The sequence below is a fragment of the Argiope bruennichi genome, chromosome 6, assembly GCF_947563725.1.
Source record: "Argiope bruennichi chromosome 6, qqArgBrue1.1, whole genome shotgun sequence".
Taxonomy (NCBI): Eukaryota; Metazoa; Arthropoda; class Arachnida; order Araneae; family Araneidae; genus Argiope; species Argiope bruennichi.
In genome coordinates this window covers 111134813-111154053 of record NC_079156.1, presented here as the reverse complement: position 1 = coordinate 111154053, position 19241 = coordinate 111134813, and the positions used below count along the sequence as shown (strand labels likewise).

The 19241-nt window shown below is 32.1% G+C and overlaps 1 protein-coding gene across 1 annotated transcript in view; it reads right to left on the bottom strand.

Annotated features, from left to right (window-relative positions):
* The window catches only part of LOC129971907 (zinc finger protein Gfi-1-like), a 75356-nt gene that overhangs the window by 31615 nt on the left and 24500 nt on the right, over nt 1–19241 (bottom strand). The window contains exon 2 of the mRNA XM_056085885.1: nt 4859–5107. Within this exon, the coding sequence (XP_055941860.1) occupies nt 4859–5107 (249 nt within the window). The remainder of the gene's footprint in view (nt 1–4858; nt 5108–19241) is intronic.

Genomic DNA, 19241 nt, shown 5'->3' with positions numbered 1-19241 from the left:
AAACAATCATAAGACAAAATAAAAATATAACAACAAAAATGTAACAAATAAGACTAAAAACGAAAGAAACTGGAGTAAAGAAGAAATAATGATGAAAACTCATGCGAGGGGAATACTCAAAATGCTACAGTTCACGGGACACTGTGGAAATACGTAGTAAATCAATATAAAAAAGAGGAAGTAGAAAGTGAGAATTGCAAAACAACGCATGAATTGTTCATCAATGGTTGAAATGAATGCAGACTGAAAATGGAATTCTGACATTTTCTGCAGACAGTAACGAAAGAGTTATATAAAATGATACTAGCTTCACCCCGAATGCTGAAACATTCTAGTTCTATAGCTTTTGACTGTCGCTTTTCCATCTCTATACTTCGGTTTGTATATATATAACATCGTTTTTGAAGCTATGCAAAGTCTACTTTTAGATAATTCTTAATTGGAAGAAAATAAAATACCTTAGAAACTTTAAATAATTGAAGAAATCATAAAGCGTTAAATTCATTTAGCTATGCAATAATTTCAATAATTGTTTTTAAGATATAAAAATAAATAAATAAATTATTAATACTTTCTTATAGTTATAATAATTTTGACTTAAAAATTAAATTCATTCAATTATATTATTATTTTTATAGTCGATCAAAGACTTATTTATAGAAAAAAGGCTGCTAATTTTCCAAATAATCAAATTACATTTATCAATACAAATATAAAAAATAAATACAAATATCAAATACATTTATAGTAAGCGTTGTCTAAAAAGATAGGACTATATTGTCAATATGAAGTAAAAAGTGGTAAAAAAAAAGTTACATCTTCTTTTTGTTTTAAACGGCTGCCTCAGTTTAAAAAATATATATATTACTTCTCAGTGCATGTGCTGATGATATATTGAAATATGTGATGTTTTCTATTATAGGTATGCCATTTTAAAATAACAAAAACACAAAAAATTAATGTTTCCTTTCTTTTGACGTGGTCAGTTTTAGCTGTATATCAAAGATATACTTAGTTTATTCAATTCCTTTCTTAATAAACTATCACAGAAAGGGAATTGTTGATTATGTTGATAATTATAGTTTAACATTTTACTAAAATCTACTTCTGAACACGTTTATATTTTCAGAACAAAATTTAAATATCCTGTAAGTTCTGCGAAATTGTATCTTCTTTTGCAATTTTTATGAAAATCGAAGATAAGCTTATAAATATGATTAAGTGAGCTTAACCCATTTTCAATAGAAAAATAACTTAAGATAAAGAGCTTACATTTTGAAGGGCATTTATTTTAAACAGGCAATTTATTATAACATTATAATTAATGATTTTGCTGTAATTCATACAACATTGGAAAAAATCATAATTAAAAAATTAATGTACATTTCATACTTTTGAAAAATTTCGAATGGTGTAATTTCAAGAAATTAACAGATGATACAAATAATTCTTCAAACATTTTCTATATTTGACAACATTTTGAGCCATTTTTTTCTGTTTGTTCGATTCTAATTTCTTTCTTAATACATCATCTGGCAAAAATGCTCCCAATAAACTAAGTTCCCCCTCCGTACTTCACCAGCAGTTTTAGGGGGAAAACGATTGCAAACGACGCTTTTCTACAACCCTTACAACCACCATATGCAACCCCTCTCCGAGCTTCGTGTGTCTGTATTTTTGTCCGTGCAGACGATTCAACTTCCATGTGAACATCGTAATCCAATTGCTCGCTCTCACCAGGGGTTATAACTCCTGATCTGTTCTCCCGCGACCATTCAAAAGAGGGGGTACTATACGTCCCCTACCTCCCTGGGGGTCCTTGCCGCACAAACGATACACTGATTCGACGACGGTGACTAAACTCAATAATTGAGTTTAGTAGGCTTTTTCTCTCTCTACCCCTCCCCCCCCTTTACGTCCATGCTTACTACTCTACCGCTTTATTCACCTGTACCTTCCGCTCTCCCATAGAGGATGGTGTCAATAGGTCTACACTTTTAAAGTGGGTGTAAAAAAATCTGTCGGCAGCTTAAAAGGGCTTGAAAATTTGAATGGGGTTTAAAGAGGGATCGTTTTGGTGCTGACATTCAAACGGGGAGTCGAGGGAGATGGATTTCGTCGAGTGATTGAAAGGGGTCTGGAGACTGAGCGATGCGAGTTCGAGGGTGTGAACGATCAAAATGTGTGGAAAAAAATGATTTATTGGTTTTTACCGACATTATTACAGAAATCTTTTAAATTAAAAAGTATGAGTAATCTATGTGTTTGATGGTTTATTTTATAGAAATCAAGCATTTGTTATACAAGCTTTTACAATTGCTTTTCTAGATTCAATTCTGGCCAATTAATTATAATTAGTAGACTTTCAGGTAGTTCATTAGTAGACTACAAGGTTAAAAAATAGCATTTGGATTGGCAGGTATTTTTAGGAATTTCACAACACTGAATTATACTATTCTATTCTATTTATTTATATTATCTAGGTAAATATAAATACAGCAAGGCATCCTATTAAAAATGGTTGGAATGCTAATAATATGATTAATTCAAGCAACAAAATAAATTACATTTTTTCGTATATTTATGATATTTATGTATTCTTTCATTATATGTTCTCCTTTTACTTCCTCGTATATATAGTATAGAGAAAGTATAATAATCGCTGACAAATTCGAACGCGAGATTTTGACGAATCTCTACATTTCAGACCTTCCTGAGTTCGACAAGTGTCTGTTTGGAAAGTGTCTGTCTCCGTCTGTCTACCTGTGACAAAGATAACTCAAAAATGCTTTGAGCTGGACAGTGGAAATTCGATATATTATCTTCATACCAAATTTGCAGATTTCTATCAAATTTTGTGTAAAATCTGAAGTCAGTCTATTTGAATATAAGTTGACAGAATAATTACAAAACGAAGAGAGCTAGATAGATAAAATTCGGTGCATATACTTAACGTCTATAGGGTAGACATCTGACAAATTTTAAGCCAAATCCAACGATGTGATGTCGGTCTGTACTCTCAGAAACATGTAAACGCGATAATTCAAAAATGCCGCGACTAAAATATATCAATTTGTAACTACAAGTACAGTTTTGCATCAATTTTTTTTCTCAATCGGTTAAGAGAAACTTGTCTAAAACACAAATTCGATTTTCGGATACTATTAACACATGCCAGGGAATAAGCGCCAAATAACTCGCCAAGGATGACACGATATATTCAGGAAAAATTCTAAATTCTCGCCAAAAGTTAATATTTCGTAACTATAGTCTATGCATTTTTTTGTAGGCGGTTCAAGGTCACATTTTCTACCGCGTTACTGGTACCAGACAACCAATAACGAGGTAGAAAATGTAACCTTGAACCGCCTACAGAAAATACACAGACTATATCACATGCCAGTTTCATTTAAGGTGTTCTCTGGCATGATAAGTTTATTAGAGACTATGCGAGAAAGTTTTAAAGAGACCACTCGAGTTGGTTATCTTTGTAATTTCATTATTCTAATATTTATAAGGTGAATATTAAACTATTTAGTTGTGCATTTACTTCTAATTTCATTAACACAAGACATACTATTGTCAAGCCCATTCATCCAAAAAGAAGAAATAAGGATTAAAAAGGTGTTTCGTATGATTTTGAGGATTTAAAATTTAGATTTCTGATTCAATACCAGTGATGATTAATTCTCAAAGAAATTCTTATTTATGAAAAAGCGAAAAAGCGCTTTTTTTCAAGAATATTTCTAGAAATTGCAGCAATATTCTCAACGTACGTGCATTTGAGTAGAACCTACACAATAGTGCCTGTTTTTTCAGTTAACAGATTTCTATAAAATCGTAATTTAAAAAAATAAAACTGATTGATCCAATAAATTCAGTAAGTTTCGGAATCAATATCTATTCACATATTTCATCACATATATTGGGAAATGCACATTTTCTTACTGTGCACATATATATATATATATAAGCACATTATATGTTGAGATATATGCATACATTCATGAATTCATGTTTATTGCTTGGCTCTTTAAAAAAATTATAAATAAATGCTTTCAAATTTAATGGATACAAGATTTCTCATTTGTTTTAAGACGCATTTAATATTTCTAATCTGGGTTATTTTATGTATGTTGAAATATTTTTTTAATTAGGCTTTTAAATTTTTTTATGAAAAACATAATTTTAAAAATTCTCTGAAGGTATTTAATATTTTTTTATCATTTTTGAAAAGTTGGATAAATGCTAATTATAAAGATTGTAGGTTTTTCTTATCATTATGTATATATATATATATATATATTGGAAATGCAGAAATATCCACTTGCAGTGCATTTAAACATGCCCGTTTCCATCCTTTTTGTTGGCTTTAACAACAAAAAAAATAAAAATAAAGTTAATTTAAAGAAAGAGCCTCTCTTTTATTAGATTTTATTAAAAAGTTCCAAAACATTAAAATTTTTTTTAAAAACATCTTTTTGTTAGATTTTATATAAAAAATGTTCCAAAACTTTAAAAGTTAGTTAAAAAAAGACATCTACATTAATTCTTAAAAGATTTACTCAATTTTATTTGGAAATAATAGAAAACAAATAACTATTTTTTTTTAGTATTGTGCTTCTTATCGGATGTCCCAAACATCATTATATAATCCTCAAAAAATATGATATTAGAGAAGAAATCTTTACAAATATTCAATAAAACCTTTTTCAAATTCCATTTTTTTCCTGACACATTAAAAAATTTCAATACCCTTTACTTATCAGCTGGTTCATTGATTCATCAGCGTGTGCATAGCCTTTATCTAAATTATTGATTCGGTAAACCGGTGGTTTCCGAAGGTTTAGCTCCTTACCTGTTCCATTATGAGTTGAGTTGAGGTGGTTGTCGGTGGAAGCGAGCAGGTGCGGAGTGAAAAAAGGGAAGAGCGGGAAACTGGACTCGAAAGTGGCCACGGACTTGAAGGCGGGCAGACCGTACCACAGGCCCGGGTAACACGTCCTCAGGGGTTCTCCCCTTTCCTCCTCGGCACCCCGGGCAGACGGGGATGAAGATGAGGAACTTACCAGGTTCGGAAATGTAGGGGGTGGACTCTCCACTCCACCTGGAAAATAAGAAACATATTTTTTTCATATATCAAGAAGGAAGATGAGCAAAAAAATATAAATATTTGTGATTTGTTTCGAATTTTTAAAAATAATATTACATATAGCAAAGAATTTTTCTAGTGGGTTCTAAATTTAGTTTCTTAGTATGAGTTTTGATTTTTGCCATAGGAGTTCTATTTTGAGTTAAACCATTCACGCTATGTGGTTCTGTTTTGAAGAATAGCATTGCTTGATTGTTTGAGACCGCTGTTATTACCATGACATGAATTTAATTCTATGAAGAATGAATTGTTGCTTAAATGGCGAACAGATATTCTAAAAAATTTAATTTGCTCATCATTAGATGATATATTGTTACTAATTCTTGGTATCTTAGAGAACTTCAGAGATACTTCAAGGGCTGACAACATATAAACAGTACTATGAAGTTAAAAATATCTGTTACACTTCTCTTCTAATCTTTTTGGGAGATAAACTTGTTTCGATCTTAACTCCCGTTTCAGATTTTTCTGAATCCGAAAAACACATTAGTATATTTATATTTCTGAAAACACGTAATTCAAAAATCGCTTTAAGGTAGACGGAGGAAATTTAGTATATGAGTAGTACCAAATTTATAGATTTTTTTATCAAATTTTGACAGAAATGCAATACTATAACCGCATCTTGGCTACTCCGCCCAACCATTCAGGCATACTGATTTAATCTGAATGACCGGACCGCCACGACAACATTGGCGAGAACTAAAATTGAGTACTAAGGACCATCACCGGCCTCGGTTCAACCTTTCCTATGGGAATCAAGTCCAGTCTTTGTAGAAAGCAGTCAATCCCCGCCATTTCTATACCCACTTGAGTGGTGGGAGCCAGTCATCGTATTGGAAGCTCCTCATCCTGGCATCTGATGTGCCCCCCGATGGGATTCGTGCAATACCACAAATACAATTTGTTTGTTTGCAAACGAATGTTGTTTGTTTCGTTTTTTCGTTCTGAGTGCAAATGAACAAGATAGCTACAAAACGCAAAAAAGCTAAATGCATAAAAATTAGTACACAGTTTTGAGTATAAAGTGACAATTTTTATCAAACTTTGTACCAAATCCATTTATGAGTCAGTCGTTTGTGATATGTACATTTGTACCCATGAAAATGCCATAACTGAAAGTTGCAATAACTTAAATTAATAAAATTTGGTATGTGATCTTGTGACTACAATTAGAGTTCCGTTTCAATTTTTTTTCGATCTATTCGAGATTAAAAACGCTCAAAATGAATACTCAATTTTGTTCACTATGCTACAAAGCACCAAAAACTCATGCATGGGATTGAAAATTAAAAAAAAAAAAAAAAAAAAAAAGCAGTAGTCTTGGCTTTTACGGATATACTTCAAATTCCGGATTCTTTATGCGGAGGAAGGGACAGATTTTTACATTTGTTAGGGAGCATGCGCAACACTTTCATGGAACCCCCTGCCAGTTTGAATTATGTCTCTCTGTGAATAGGACAATTCAAAAAGAGAGAAAAAATGTTTTTATGTAAATTTGGTATGTAGCCTTCACATTAGTATTGTAGATACATATCAACTTCTGAAAAGCCGGGAAAATTATCTATTTGTCTTTCTGCATTTGCTTAAACATGATAGATCTGAGCACAAAGGATTAGGTAAATAATATATATATATATATAGATCTGATTTTTATTTGTAGCATTTTTTTATCCTCAGATTTGTAACTATACAGCGAATTTTAGACCAGTCTTGTCAAATGATTTCTTCACTGTCTGGTCATTTGTATTCTGAACGCTATATATCTCCAGAAACGCTACTAATTACAACAGTTTTCATAAGTGAGTTTTGATATGTGATACTAATCTCCGGGGGGCACCTCGAAATGAGGACGAGATGCTTCCGGTATGGTCGTTGGTTCTCGCCACCCTGGAGGGTACACAAAAGGTGGGGGATCTAGTTTCTTCCATCATTGATGGGACATACTTCCTTCGGGAAGGATTGTACCGTTGCCGATGATGGCCCTTAGGACTCAACTACAGTTCCCGCCAGTGTTGCTGTTGCGGCAGTTCGGTCATTCGGTATTTTTATCCGTGTGCCTTCGGGCGGGTTGAAGATCAGAAGTATGACTTTATATGTGATACTGATAGCAAATCTTCATATGAAAATCCTGGATTCTACCGTTATACTAAAAGAGTGATAAAATACCTTCTCTGTAAGACGAGACTAAAGACAAAATTGGCCACACTGTATGAATATACGAGTAACTAGAAGAAAGATCCTTCTTATTGATTTTTGTGTCTTATTAATTTAATAAATACTATATAAGAAAATATGAAAGGTAACAAGTAAAGTGATAGTATAACAATAAATATTATCCCCAAAGCGGAATAATTTACATACGAATCTATGCACACGATTCATCTCTGAGATATTTCCCATTTTAGTGTGACGTTTTTCAATTATACCTCACAATTTTATTAACATTATGTATCTGCTAATAATAAGATGAATGTGTCTGAGTGTGTATACTGGTGCTCTACAGGCTAGGTGGTATGACTTAGAGCTAATAAGTTTGGAAAAAATATATTTTAGCAAATGGGAATGGGTACTTCAGTGTGATTTAAAAAAAAAATTAAATTAGAATTTTAATTATTTAAAAACGAAGCGAAATTTTAATTTTAATGATCACTATAACTTCCGAAAGTATTACAGCACGAAAATAATTTTTATTCCATTTTAAAAGTTAAAAAAAAACCTTGGCATTTTGTTAAAAATTTCTTTTACTCAATTTTCAAAAGTAAATTACAATGCTGCACTTGAATTCAGACTGTTTATATTGCTTCATCAAATATTTAATCACATGATTCTCTTCCATTTTTGAAAACGGAGTCTGTTTAATATTTGTGTAGTTTACAAGACAACAAAAACAACATGAAGTATTAAATAAAATGAAGTTACAATACAAAGAAATTAAGAAGATAGATGAACCCGCTTTTACGTTTTTAGCAGCGCTATGATGTAATTCGATCGATATCCATTAACAAAGTTCATGTATACATTGAACTGTACATATGCCAGACAATTAAAATAACACGCTTCAATGTCCGGCAATTTGACAGAACCATTACGTGAAGTTATAACTAAACGAATAAACTGAAATTAAATATAGCTAATATGCCCGGCAAGCCAGTTAGTCACCTGAAGCGACTAGTTTATAATAAGTGTACAAATTTGATTGAATTCAGTCCATTAGGAACAGTTGTGTTGCATATATGCATAACCACAATGATCTTTATTTACAGGGTGGTTATAATTAAAGTTACCCTGTTTAGACCTGCGTAGTGTCCGCTCTAGTGGAAAGATGTCGAAGAAACTGGATATTTAGGTTGTATGGATCATGGAAAAAGAAATCTGCAATGAAAAAAAAATTAGTTCAAATTTCGGTCGATAGATGGCGGTTTTCATATACGATAAAGACCGTTATGCAAATTTAGAGTAATTTAAAAAGCCAGTACTCAGTGCCGCAAAATCATTCTTCGTCATGTCGTTAGAGAAGAAAGGAAGAGCTTAACTGATAAAATTGTTTTATGAGAGCAGCATAATTCGTGAGCTGCACTGCGAGAATATCGGCGCTTGAAAGACTTACGAAAAGGGCCTATGTGCAGGCAGGCTTTGAAAAAGATGATTATTAAATTTGAAGAGACTGGAGAGTTGGGTGCGGTACAAGGAAGATAACGGAAATGAAACTGCGGAAGATATCACTCTTGCCGCGTCGAAAGAGCGTCTGATTCGTAATATTCTTCATCAAGTCCTCAAGCGGTGACACGTGATTTGTCCCTCCCTTGGTCTACAGCACGAAAAGTTCTTCGACTCATTGTAAAGTGGTATCCATACACATTCATCATGTGCAAGCGCTGAATCCTGCAGACCCGGAGAAACGAAATCAATTTGCTAGATCTTTTTAGCCAGAATAGCCGTTGACAATTCATTGTCTTGGAAAATTTTGTGGTCGGACGAGGCTTATTTTACCCTAGGCGGAGCAGTTAGTACTCAGAACTGTCGCATATGGGGTACTGCAAGTCCTAATGATGTGCATGAACAGTCTCTACATCCTGATTACATTACTATATGGTGTGGTTTTATTGCTGATTTCATTCGTGGTCACTTTTTTTTTTGAGGAGAACAAACACTCCTCATGGCCCTCAAAGGTGTTCCGTTACGGGTGCCCGTTACCGCGACCTTCATCAGCAGCAAGTCATTCTTGCGTTACAAGAACGAGAATGTTTAGGGACTATTGTCTTCATGCAAGATGGTGCACCATCTCACATTGCTCGACCAGTGACGGCATTGCTTCGTGCCTATTTTGAGTATCAACGGGTAATTTCAAGAAGTTTTATAACTGCCTGACCTCAGTGTTTTCCGGACTTGAATCCCTTTGATTTCTGGTTGTGGGGATTCCTGAAAGTTCGTGTCTATGGAGGAAGCATACGGACTCTGCATGAATTGAAAGCACGTATAACACGTCATGTTGCTGCAATTGATTGAGAAACCCTTCGTGCCACTGTTGAACACGCCATAACATGCTTTGAATAAGGGCTTGACATAAATGGAATGCACATTGAACGTATATTGTAATTAAATAAAGTTTTTAAGTTCCAAATTGTGTTTTTTGTTTTTCGTGCGCCGCCTTCTCACCTAGCGGTTAAAATTGGAACTATTTTTTTTTTTTTCAGATTTCTGTTCCCCATGATTCATACAACCTAAGTATCAAGTTTTTTCGACATCCTTCTACTAGAGCGGACACTACGCAGGTCTAAACAGGATGACTTTAAGTATAACTACCCTGTATATTTACTTTCAAAAATTCCATAATGAATTGAAATATCTATATAAAAAACCGTCATTTTGTATGCAAAAATATTTTGTCTAAAATCTTAATTTTAGTTGTGCTTATGCTATACAAAGTTAATGATAATTTTGCTTTTTTTTAAAATATATTTAAAATAAAATAATATTACATGAATATTTCTGCATATCGATAATAGAACACTTTATTTCATAAGAATGAATATGAAATAAGTTATTTATTAATGATTTAATTTCTGTTATATTACTTTATCGTACACGTAGTATAGTGAAAGTACAGTAATCGTGAAAATATTCCAATTCGAGATTTTGATGAATCTCCCCGTTTTAGACCTCCCTGAATTCGAAAAACACATTTTTGAAAAATGCCTACCTGTCTGTCCGTCTGGGAAAAAGATAACTCAAAAGCGCTTTGAGGTAACCAGATGAAATTTGGTATACAGAATTTACAACAAATTTTGAGATATCTGGCAAATTTTGAGTAAACTGTTCAGGGGAAGTCCGTCTGTCCGGTTGCTCAGATACAAGCAATCACGATAACTACAAAACGAAGAAACTAGATGGATAAGATTCAGAACACAAATTTAACAACCATAGAGCAGACGCCTACCAAATTTTGAGCTAAATCTAACTACAGGGTGACTGTCTATCAGTCTGTACTTTCATAAATAAGTAACCATGATCATTCAAAAACGCAATGACTTACATATATTGAATTTGGTATGAGATTTTGTAACTACAAGTATAGTTTTATTCCAATCGGTTGGGAAAACACGTCTAAAACACAAATTCGTTTTTTAAATACTATTAATTGCATGCCAGTGATTTATCGCCAAATAACTCGCCAAGGATGACAAGATAGATTCAGTAAAAATGCTAAATTCACGCCAAAAATATTTCGTAACTATTGTGCGCCAATGTCATGCAAGGCGTTCTCTAGCATGACAAATTTATTACAGAGATAGAAGAAAGCTTTGGGGTGAGCATTCCCTCTAGTTTATTGCTTGAATTCTCAAGTATGTTACACTTATAATGCATTTTTTTTTATCATCAAATACTGTGAAGTATGTTTTAATATACTGTATTTGATAAAAATATATATTTCATCAATAATTATTGAATATCTAAATATAAATACTAAAATTGCTGGTATACTGGTATACTTAAATAATAAAATCATAAATAAAAAAATTCAGATATAAATAATAAAATTACTGGTTATAAATTAAAATTTCAACCGAAAATTAGGTTAAATAACAGAAATGTAAGGAAATACTGTTAGATAGGTATACCCAAGAATAACTATTCATTTTTCCTCCCCAAACATTCCCAGGCCTAAACTGCAGTTATCCATTATCGTCTTCTAAAGCTGCGCGGCTGAAAATCAGATCCTCTGTATCCCTCACCCAACACCAATATCTCAACCCCAACAAAGGAAGAGATAAAAACGTTTGCCTTCTAGAGAACATCTCCCTCTCACATTTGCAAATGTAGCTCCTTGTTTATCCACCAGGTGGTGAGGGAAGAAAAAGTAGCAGTACCTGTCACGGAATGATTAATTTGCACCCGGCTAGCTACAACAAACAAGGAGGGAGTGGAGTGGAGCTGTCATATTTTATCTGGGAAAAATTCTGAATCCGCGCTATAAAACTGGCATATGTTTTGTAATATTTTTGAAGTATTACATGCATCAGAAATTTCACGATGCGTATTTTTAAAAGTGATTTGATTAAAAATTCAATCGATTAAATTTCGTTTTGGATTTTGTGGTTTAAAATCATGTTTGTAGATTTCTTTTAAATGATTTGAAAATGCAATTTTTGATATCACAAAAATTGATTATTTGAGCATTCAGTTTATAACTTACATATGACTTTGGTACTGTATGATGAAAATCGACATGTAAGTTTAGGCTCTGTAGGATATGTAATATATAAAAATAAATATTTGTTTGTTCATATTTTATACCGTACCGTTCATCTGATTGCGATGAAACTTTGTCAATTTATTGTTTACGAAAGGTTATAGGCATAGTCCAATTATTATATCTAAAGAAGGAAAAAATAGAATAAACATTATTTATATTTTATTTCTTCTTTATATATCACTTAATTTCAATGAATGTATTCATTGTCGGCAAGAAAGTTAATATCGTTTCTAATTGAACAAGAGCGCTGTTTCAAATTTCAAACGATTAATTATATCTTTTGTTTCAAAATTAATTCTTCTACTGCAGCAACGCGCCAGGTACCAGTTAGTTTTTAATAAAAATATATATCATCAAGCTCAGGATGTCATGGAACATCGTTTACATATTTTACAGGTACGGCGGTCTTAGATAAACAAATAATTTTTGCAATAGAACATTAATTCGTAAAAGCAAAGAACAATCGCTACTGTGATCTCTTTGTTAATAAATTAAATAAGAGAAAAGAATAAAAGATATAAAATGTGTAGTTAAGATTAAATAGTATACAAATTCACACTAACACGATAACACAAATGAATGAATAACAACTTGTAAGTAATACGTATGATAGTAAAAACCTGTAAGTAAGTCACAATATCAAAACAAATCTTTGGAGTAATTAAATTTGAGGGTCCATAAAACTTGCCGTTCGAAGTGATACACACTTTCTATTTCCAATCAAGTTATTCCGCTATTATTAAACTTGTATTCTATTAAACCTACATATTTTAATGCATCCGTACCGTTTATTCAATTAACTGACAGTTTTATTTAATTCACTGAAATGGTCACTCGTTACGTTTGTAATCCTCGTTCAGATACAAAAACTGCATGTTTCTTGCAATCCTTGTTCAATTGTAAAAATGACTTGTTTCTTGCAATCCTTGTTCTATTACAAAAATTACTTGAAATCGTTGTTCTATTGCAAAAGTCACATGTTCCTCTCTATCTTTTTTTGCAAAAATGGCTTCTTAGACTGACATAGCCTTAAAGTTTGTAAACAATCTTTACGATCACATTTTACAACAATAATATCTCACCGGGTTGATATCTCAGATATAAAGATGAGAAGTTTCCATTATGATGACCCGCTGTCGCTTCCTGATGAGTATAATAAAGATGTATGCTCGAGTTACACTCACTTCGGTGACGAATCATACCTTTGTATTAGAAGTGGATGCTTGAGACATTCCGAAATAGGGGATATAAAGCTTTCACTACAGTGTGCGTTTAATTTTAGTGGCGAAGCAATGATTACCCTGGACGATAAGGCAATATGGAAAGACGTACTCTATGGTTAAACCACAAATAATTATAGGATATAATTATGATAATCAATATTGTACATGAAACTGATATATTCTACTTACTTTCCTCATAGTTTTGAAAACAAATTTCCAACCAGCACATCATTTAATTAGTTGAATTTTCATTACGTCTGACATTGTAAAAATTTGAAAAGTTAAATAAATGAGATCACAAATTGACGGTGATGTCATTCAAGAAAAAAACTCTAGTTTAATTTTGGAAATTTTTACGGAATTGCCACGTAAATTGATCAAATTAAATGTATATTTTGACAAAATGAAATATATATCAAAATTTTAAAATGGTCCGTGCTACATCCCTTTTATTTTCCCTATATATATATATTATATCCCTATTATAAAAGTATGAAAATATCTTTATTAAAATGCGTTGAAGAGTAATCAATGTAAGAGAAAAATGAATTGGAACTAAATAATATCAATATTTTTCCGGTGTACGGAAAAAATCAATATTTCTCATATATAACAAGCCAATCCCTAAGATGTGAGTTTTACGAAATATCTATACATATGAAAAGGAATGAGAGTGTCTATGTTTATGTGCCGATCTGTATAAGATCATTCATTATACAGAGAGATACGAATTCGGCAAAGATATACTTTAGAAGGTGAGAATGTGCATTTAAAGGTGGAGTTTTTTTGAAACTCTTATTAATATAAATCATGCTGTTTCTTTAATAAGAATCGTAATCGCAACTTCAGGGAATGTGGGTTTATCCGTTATGACTCCAGAAAACACGAAAATTATTTTTATATTGTTCATAAAATTCAAAATAGTATCTTTGCAATGATAATTTAAATGACATGTAAATTTTTCTAAAAATATTAATTTTTTTCGCATAATTTTAACTATAGATTCCAATGTTTCAATGAAATTCAAACCTGTTTTAATTGTTTTATCAAATACTTAATCGCGAGATTTTCTTCCATTGTTGAAGTCAAAGGAAGAAAAATACTAAATATTTAATAAATAGGCTGTTTACATGAAAAATTAGAAAATAAAGTTATATTATCTTAAAACATAATGTGTATTTTGAAATAAACGATCCAGACACTTAATTGCTTAGTAGCATTTTGATGCTATGAATATGTTACTTAATCAGACAAGCGTTTTCTATTTCGAGGTAATCATATTTATAAAGTAATACATAAGAGATTTAATTTAAATCAAATACAACCAATATTCTGTGAGAAACAATAGATCACCAAAGGTTGGTTATTGCGTTTACAGGATTCTGAAAGTAGAGAATGACTGACAGTCAACCCGTTGGTGGTTTTATTTCAAAATACGTGTCTACAAAATACATGTTAAATCCGCGTATTTAATTTTATCTATCTAGCTCTCTTCTTTTTGTAATTATCGTGCGATCGTATATTCGAACAGTCGGATAGACAGACTTCTTGTGAACAGATTTTACTCAATATTTGACAGAAATATGCAAATTTGGTGTAAAGACCATATACCAAATTTTAATCAACTAGCTCAAAGCAGTTTTGAATTTTGTTTGTCACAGACAAAATGACATTTTCCAAAAATGTTCTTTTCAAACTTCGGGAGATTTACAGCTTAGAAATTCATAAAAAATCTCGAGTTCGAATTTTTTGAAGATTACTATACTATATACTTTGAAGATACTATAACTATTCTCCTATACTATATATACGAGAAAGTATAAGCTGGTATTTTTAAATTAAATTTCAAAAAGAAAAAAAAATGAATTGTACTTCAGATTTTTCATATTTGTACTGCTTACACTTTGAAAAAAAGAAGGAATCAAAGCTACATAAAACATGGGGAGCAGAGATATAAAATCTATGTCGTAATCTCACTCGCATGTTCTTTAGCCTAGAGGTATAACTTTCTGCTTTCGAATTCAGGGAGATAAAATTAGATTTTCGAACTCAATTTTTGTTTCTTGACCAACCTCTGTTTCACTGTGATATGGTAGCGAATAAATCCACGTGCTGTTGTGTTTTTACAGAATTTATGTCTGTGCGTTGCTAGTTCTACGGGGTAGTTGAAAGTAAGCGGGAAAAAAATCGCTACAAAATTGAATTTCTGATGGGTTTTGTTTTTATTTGGAACTTTCTGCGAAGTCCAATCCGAAGGATATTTTGTTTTTTACTGAGTGGCAATGTTACCTTGAAAGATTTTTTAAAAAATATTCTATGAGAATTGAAAATTTCTTGAAATAATTTTTTTAATTTTTAGTAAAAGAAATACATCTAAGAAATAAGGAAATTTATTTGTATTAAAAGAATTTTCAGTTTTTGATTAACAATATATATAATCGGGAAAATGTCTAAAGATGCATTGAAAACAGAAAATGTTGAAGTGTTGCATATTAAGAAAAACAATTTTATGATAACTTTTTTGCAAACATAAATTTTTGAATTAGCCTCCTTTGGTGACCAACTGTTTCACCTGGCATATTAATTGTTTTCACTTAAAACTAATATGCACAACTTATTGTCCATAATTTTGTGAATAAACTATTTTTAAAAACTAATTGTGGAGACATCATAGCCCTGTTATTTTAATATCCTTATATCTGTTCTATATAAGGATATTAAATTATCGTTTATAGGTTTAATCGTTTAAGGATATAAATAATCGTTATAAAATAGGTTTATAATCTATATAAACCTTCCTAATAGTATCAAGTTCCAAGATATCGTAGTGCCATTATCCTAATAATACATCTTTTGACTTTTGATTTATCATAAACTCACTTTCTAACTCTTCATGCCAACATTAGATATTAAACAGAACTCTTTTCACTTACTTTTAATCAAAAGAAAACCAAACGACTAAATATTTAAAATAACATTGAAAAGGGTTTGAATTTCAGTTGAACGTTGAAATATATTATTATTTAAAATATGCATACAGTATTTCTAGAAGTTAATAAAATAAAAATAAATTACAAAGCAAACAATATAGTACAATTGGAATTTTTTTTTAGTTTTTAGATTTTGTGAAAATTAGGTTTGCACATAAATATTTTTCGCAGTTATCGTGGGAAAACGTCAAAATTTGTATTCGTTTTTAATTGAAACTGAAAAAAACAAAACAAAAAAAAACCGGTAGAATATTTTAAAACGTTAAAAAAAAAGACTGGAATTTCTGTTCATTTCAAATTAAGAGAATATTTAATTATTTTTTGTGCTTTGAAAAGTTGATTCTATTCTTTCTCATGTCTTGTGTAATAAGCATGCAATATTTGGTTGAACTGATCTAATTATTTAGAAGGAAATGTGAAGCAGAAATATATACACAGACAATGATCTTTATTTATATTAAGAACTAGCTGATACCCAGCGTGTTGCTGCCACAGAAGAAATAAGTTTGGAAATATCGTTTGAAATTTAAAATAGCTGCCGTGTTTAATTAGGAACGATAGAAAGAATGATATTTATTTTCTTGTCGGCAATGAATACATTCATTGAAATTGAATGGTATATAAAGGAGAAGTACAAATAATATTTATTCTATTATTTTATCTTATTATTCAAGTGCCTTAGGGTAAACAATATTTTTCGTTTTCCCGTCTTCAGTAAATTCAAATAAATTTCTCACAAAATCAAATAAGAATGGGGAATTGCAGTCGTTTGATATCAAAAGGCATGTTAGTGGGAATAATGAGAATGCGTGGAATAAGCACATCTTATCCAATCGACTTTCCCTTAAGAATAGTTGCTACGCTTCTTGCCGCATATTGGTCTTTTGATTCTTATGTACGTGATCAGGTAGCATATAAACGTTGTCTTTCGATTTTAGCCGCATGTTGATCTTGAGATTCTGAAGCACGAGAATTTGCAATTTGTAAACAATCTGCTTTATTGCTCGCTGTTGGCTGGTTTCTACGTGCTGCTCCGGTATATCTATTAAGAGACGAACGTTTGGGGCATATTTTTGGTCGAAGCAATCAACACGATATACGCTTGTATAACCAAAATATTGTTTGTCAATTCACTGAATAAATAGAAAAATTACTGTTTGCACAAGAAAATTTATTTTATATATAAATTGTCTTGATCGACATTGATAATAATAATTATGTATGTGTGAGAAAAACTCTGAATAGTATGTGCGGTTTGCCGCAGAGAAAATATTGTGCACTATGAACGACAACATCCTGTATTGATGACTATTCATTAACAAGAAGGAAAAGAAAATTAGAACTCGCTCTAAATATTTTCGCTTTTATTTCTCTCACATTGATTGACTTCAATCCTAATAATTCTATTTTGTTTGATATTTGTTCTATTAACTCCAAATGCATATGCCGTTTGGCGTTTACTGTTTGCCTTTAGCCAATTGTCAATTTTAAACTATAATTTTCACGAAAGTGCAAGCAATAAGTCGGTAATGTTTAATCGGAATTGGTTGAACGGTATGACAGCGCATAAGGTACGAACAAATAAAAATTCATTTTTATATATTAGATATGATAATTGTACTACGCCCATACTCTTCTCGCAGATGCAAGCAATAAGATGCCCAAGTTTCAACGGTGCTGCAGCGCATAAAGTACGAACAACAAAAATTCCTTTTTATGTATTAGATATGATAACTGTACTACGCCTATACCCTTCTCGCAGATGCAAGCAATAAGATGCCCAAAATGACCAAGTTTCAACGGTGCTGCAGCGCATAAAGTACGAACAACAAAAATTCCTTTTTATGTATTAGATATGATAACTGTACTATGCCTATACCCTTCTCGCAGATGCAAGCACTAACATGCCCAGGATGACCAAGTTTCAACGGTGCTGCAGTGCATAAAGTACGAGCAACAAAAATTCCTTTTTATGTATTAGATATGATAACTGTACTACTCCTATACCCTTCTCGCAGATGCAAGCAATAAGATGCCCAAAATGACCAAGTTTCAACGGTGCTGCAGCGCATAAAGTACGAACAACAAAAATTCCTTTTTATGTATTAGATATGATAACTGTACTACGCCTATACCCTTCTCGCAGATGCAAGCAATAAGATGCCCAAAATGACCAAGTTTCAACGGTGCTGCAGCGCATAAAGTACGAACAACAAAAATTCCTTTTTATGTATTAGATATGATAACTGTACTACGCCTATACCCTTCTCGCAGATGCAAGCAATAAGATGCCCAAAATGACCAAGTTTCAACGGTGCTGCAGCGCATAAAGTACGAACAACAAAAATTCCTTTTTATGTATTAGATATGATAACTGTACTACGCCTATACCCTTCTCGCAGATGCAAGCAATAAGATGCCCAAAATGACCAAGTTTCAACGGTGCTGCAGCGCATAAAGTACGAACAACAAAAATTCCTTTTTATGTATTAGATATGATAACTGTACTACGCCTATACCCTTCTCGCAGATGCAAGCAATAAGATGCCCAAAATGACCAAGTTTCAACGGTGCTGCAGCGCATAAAGTACGAACAACAAAAATTCCTTTTTATGTATTAGATATGATAACTGTACTACTCCTATACCCTTCTCGCAGATGCAAGCAATAAGATGCCCAAAATGACCAAGTTTCAACGGTGCTGCAGCGCATAAAGTACGAACAACAAAAATTCCTTTTTATGTATTAGATATGATAACTGTACTACGCCTATACCCTTTTCGCAGATGCAAGCAATAAGATGCCCAAAATGACCAAGTTTCAACGGTGCTGCAGCGCATAAAGTACGAACAACAAAAATTCCTTTTTATGTATTAGATATGATAACTGTACTACGCCTATACCCTTCTCGCAGATGCAAGCAATAAGATGCCCAAAATGACCAAGTTTCAACGGTGCTGCAGCGCATAAAGTACGAACAACAAAAATTCCTTTTTATGTATTAGATATGATAACTGTACTACGCCTATACCCTTCTCGCAGATGCAAGCAATAAGATGCCCAAAATGACCAAGTTTCAACGGTGCTGCAGCGCATAAAGTACGAACAACAAAAATTCC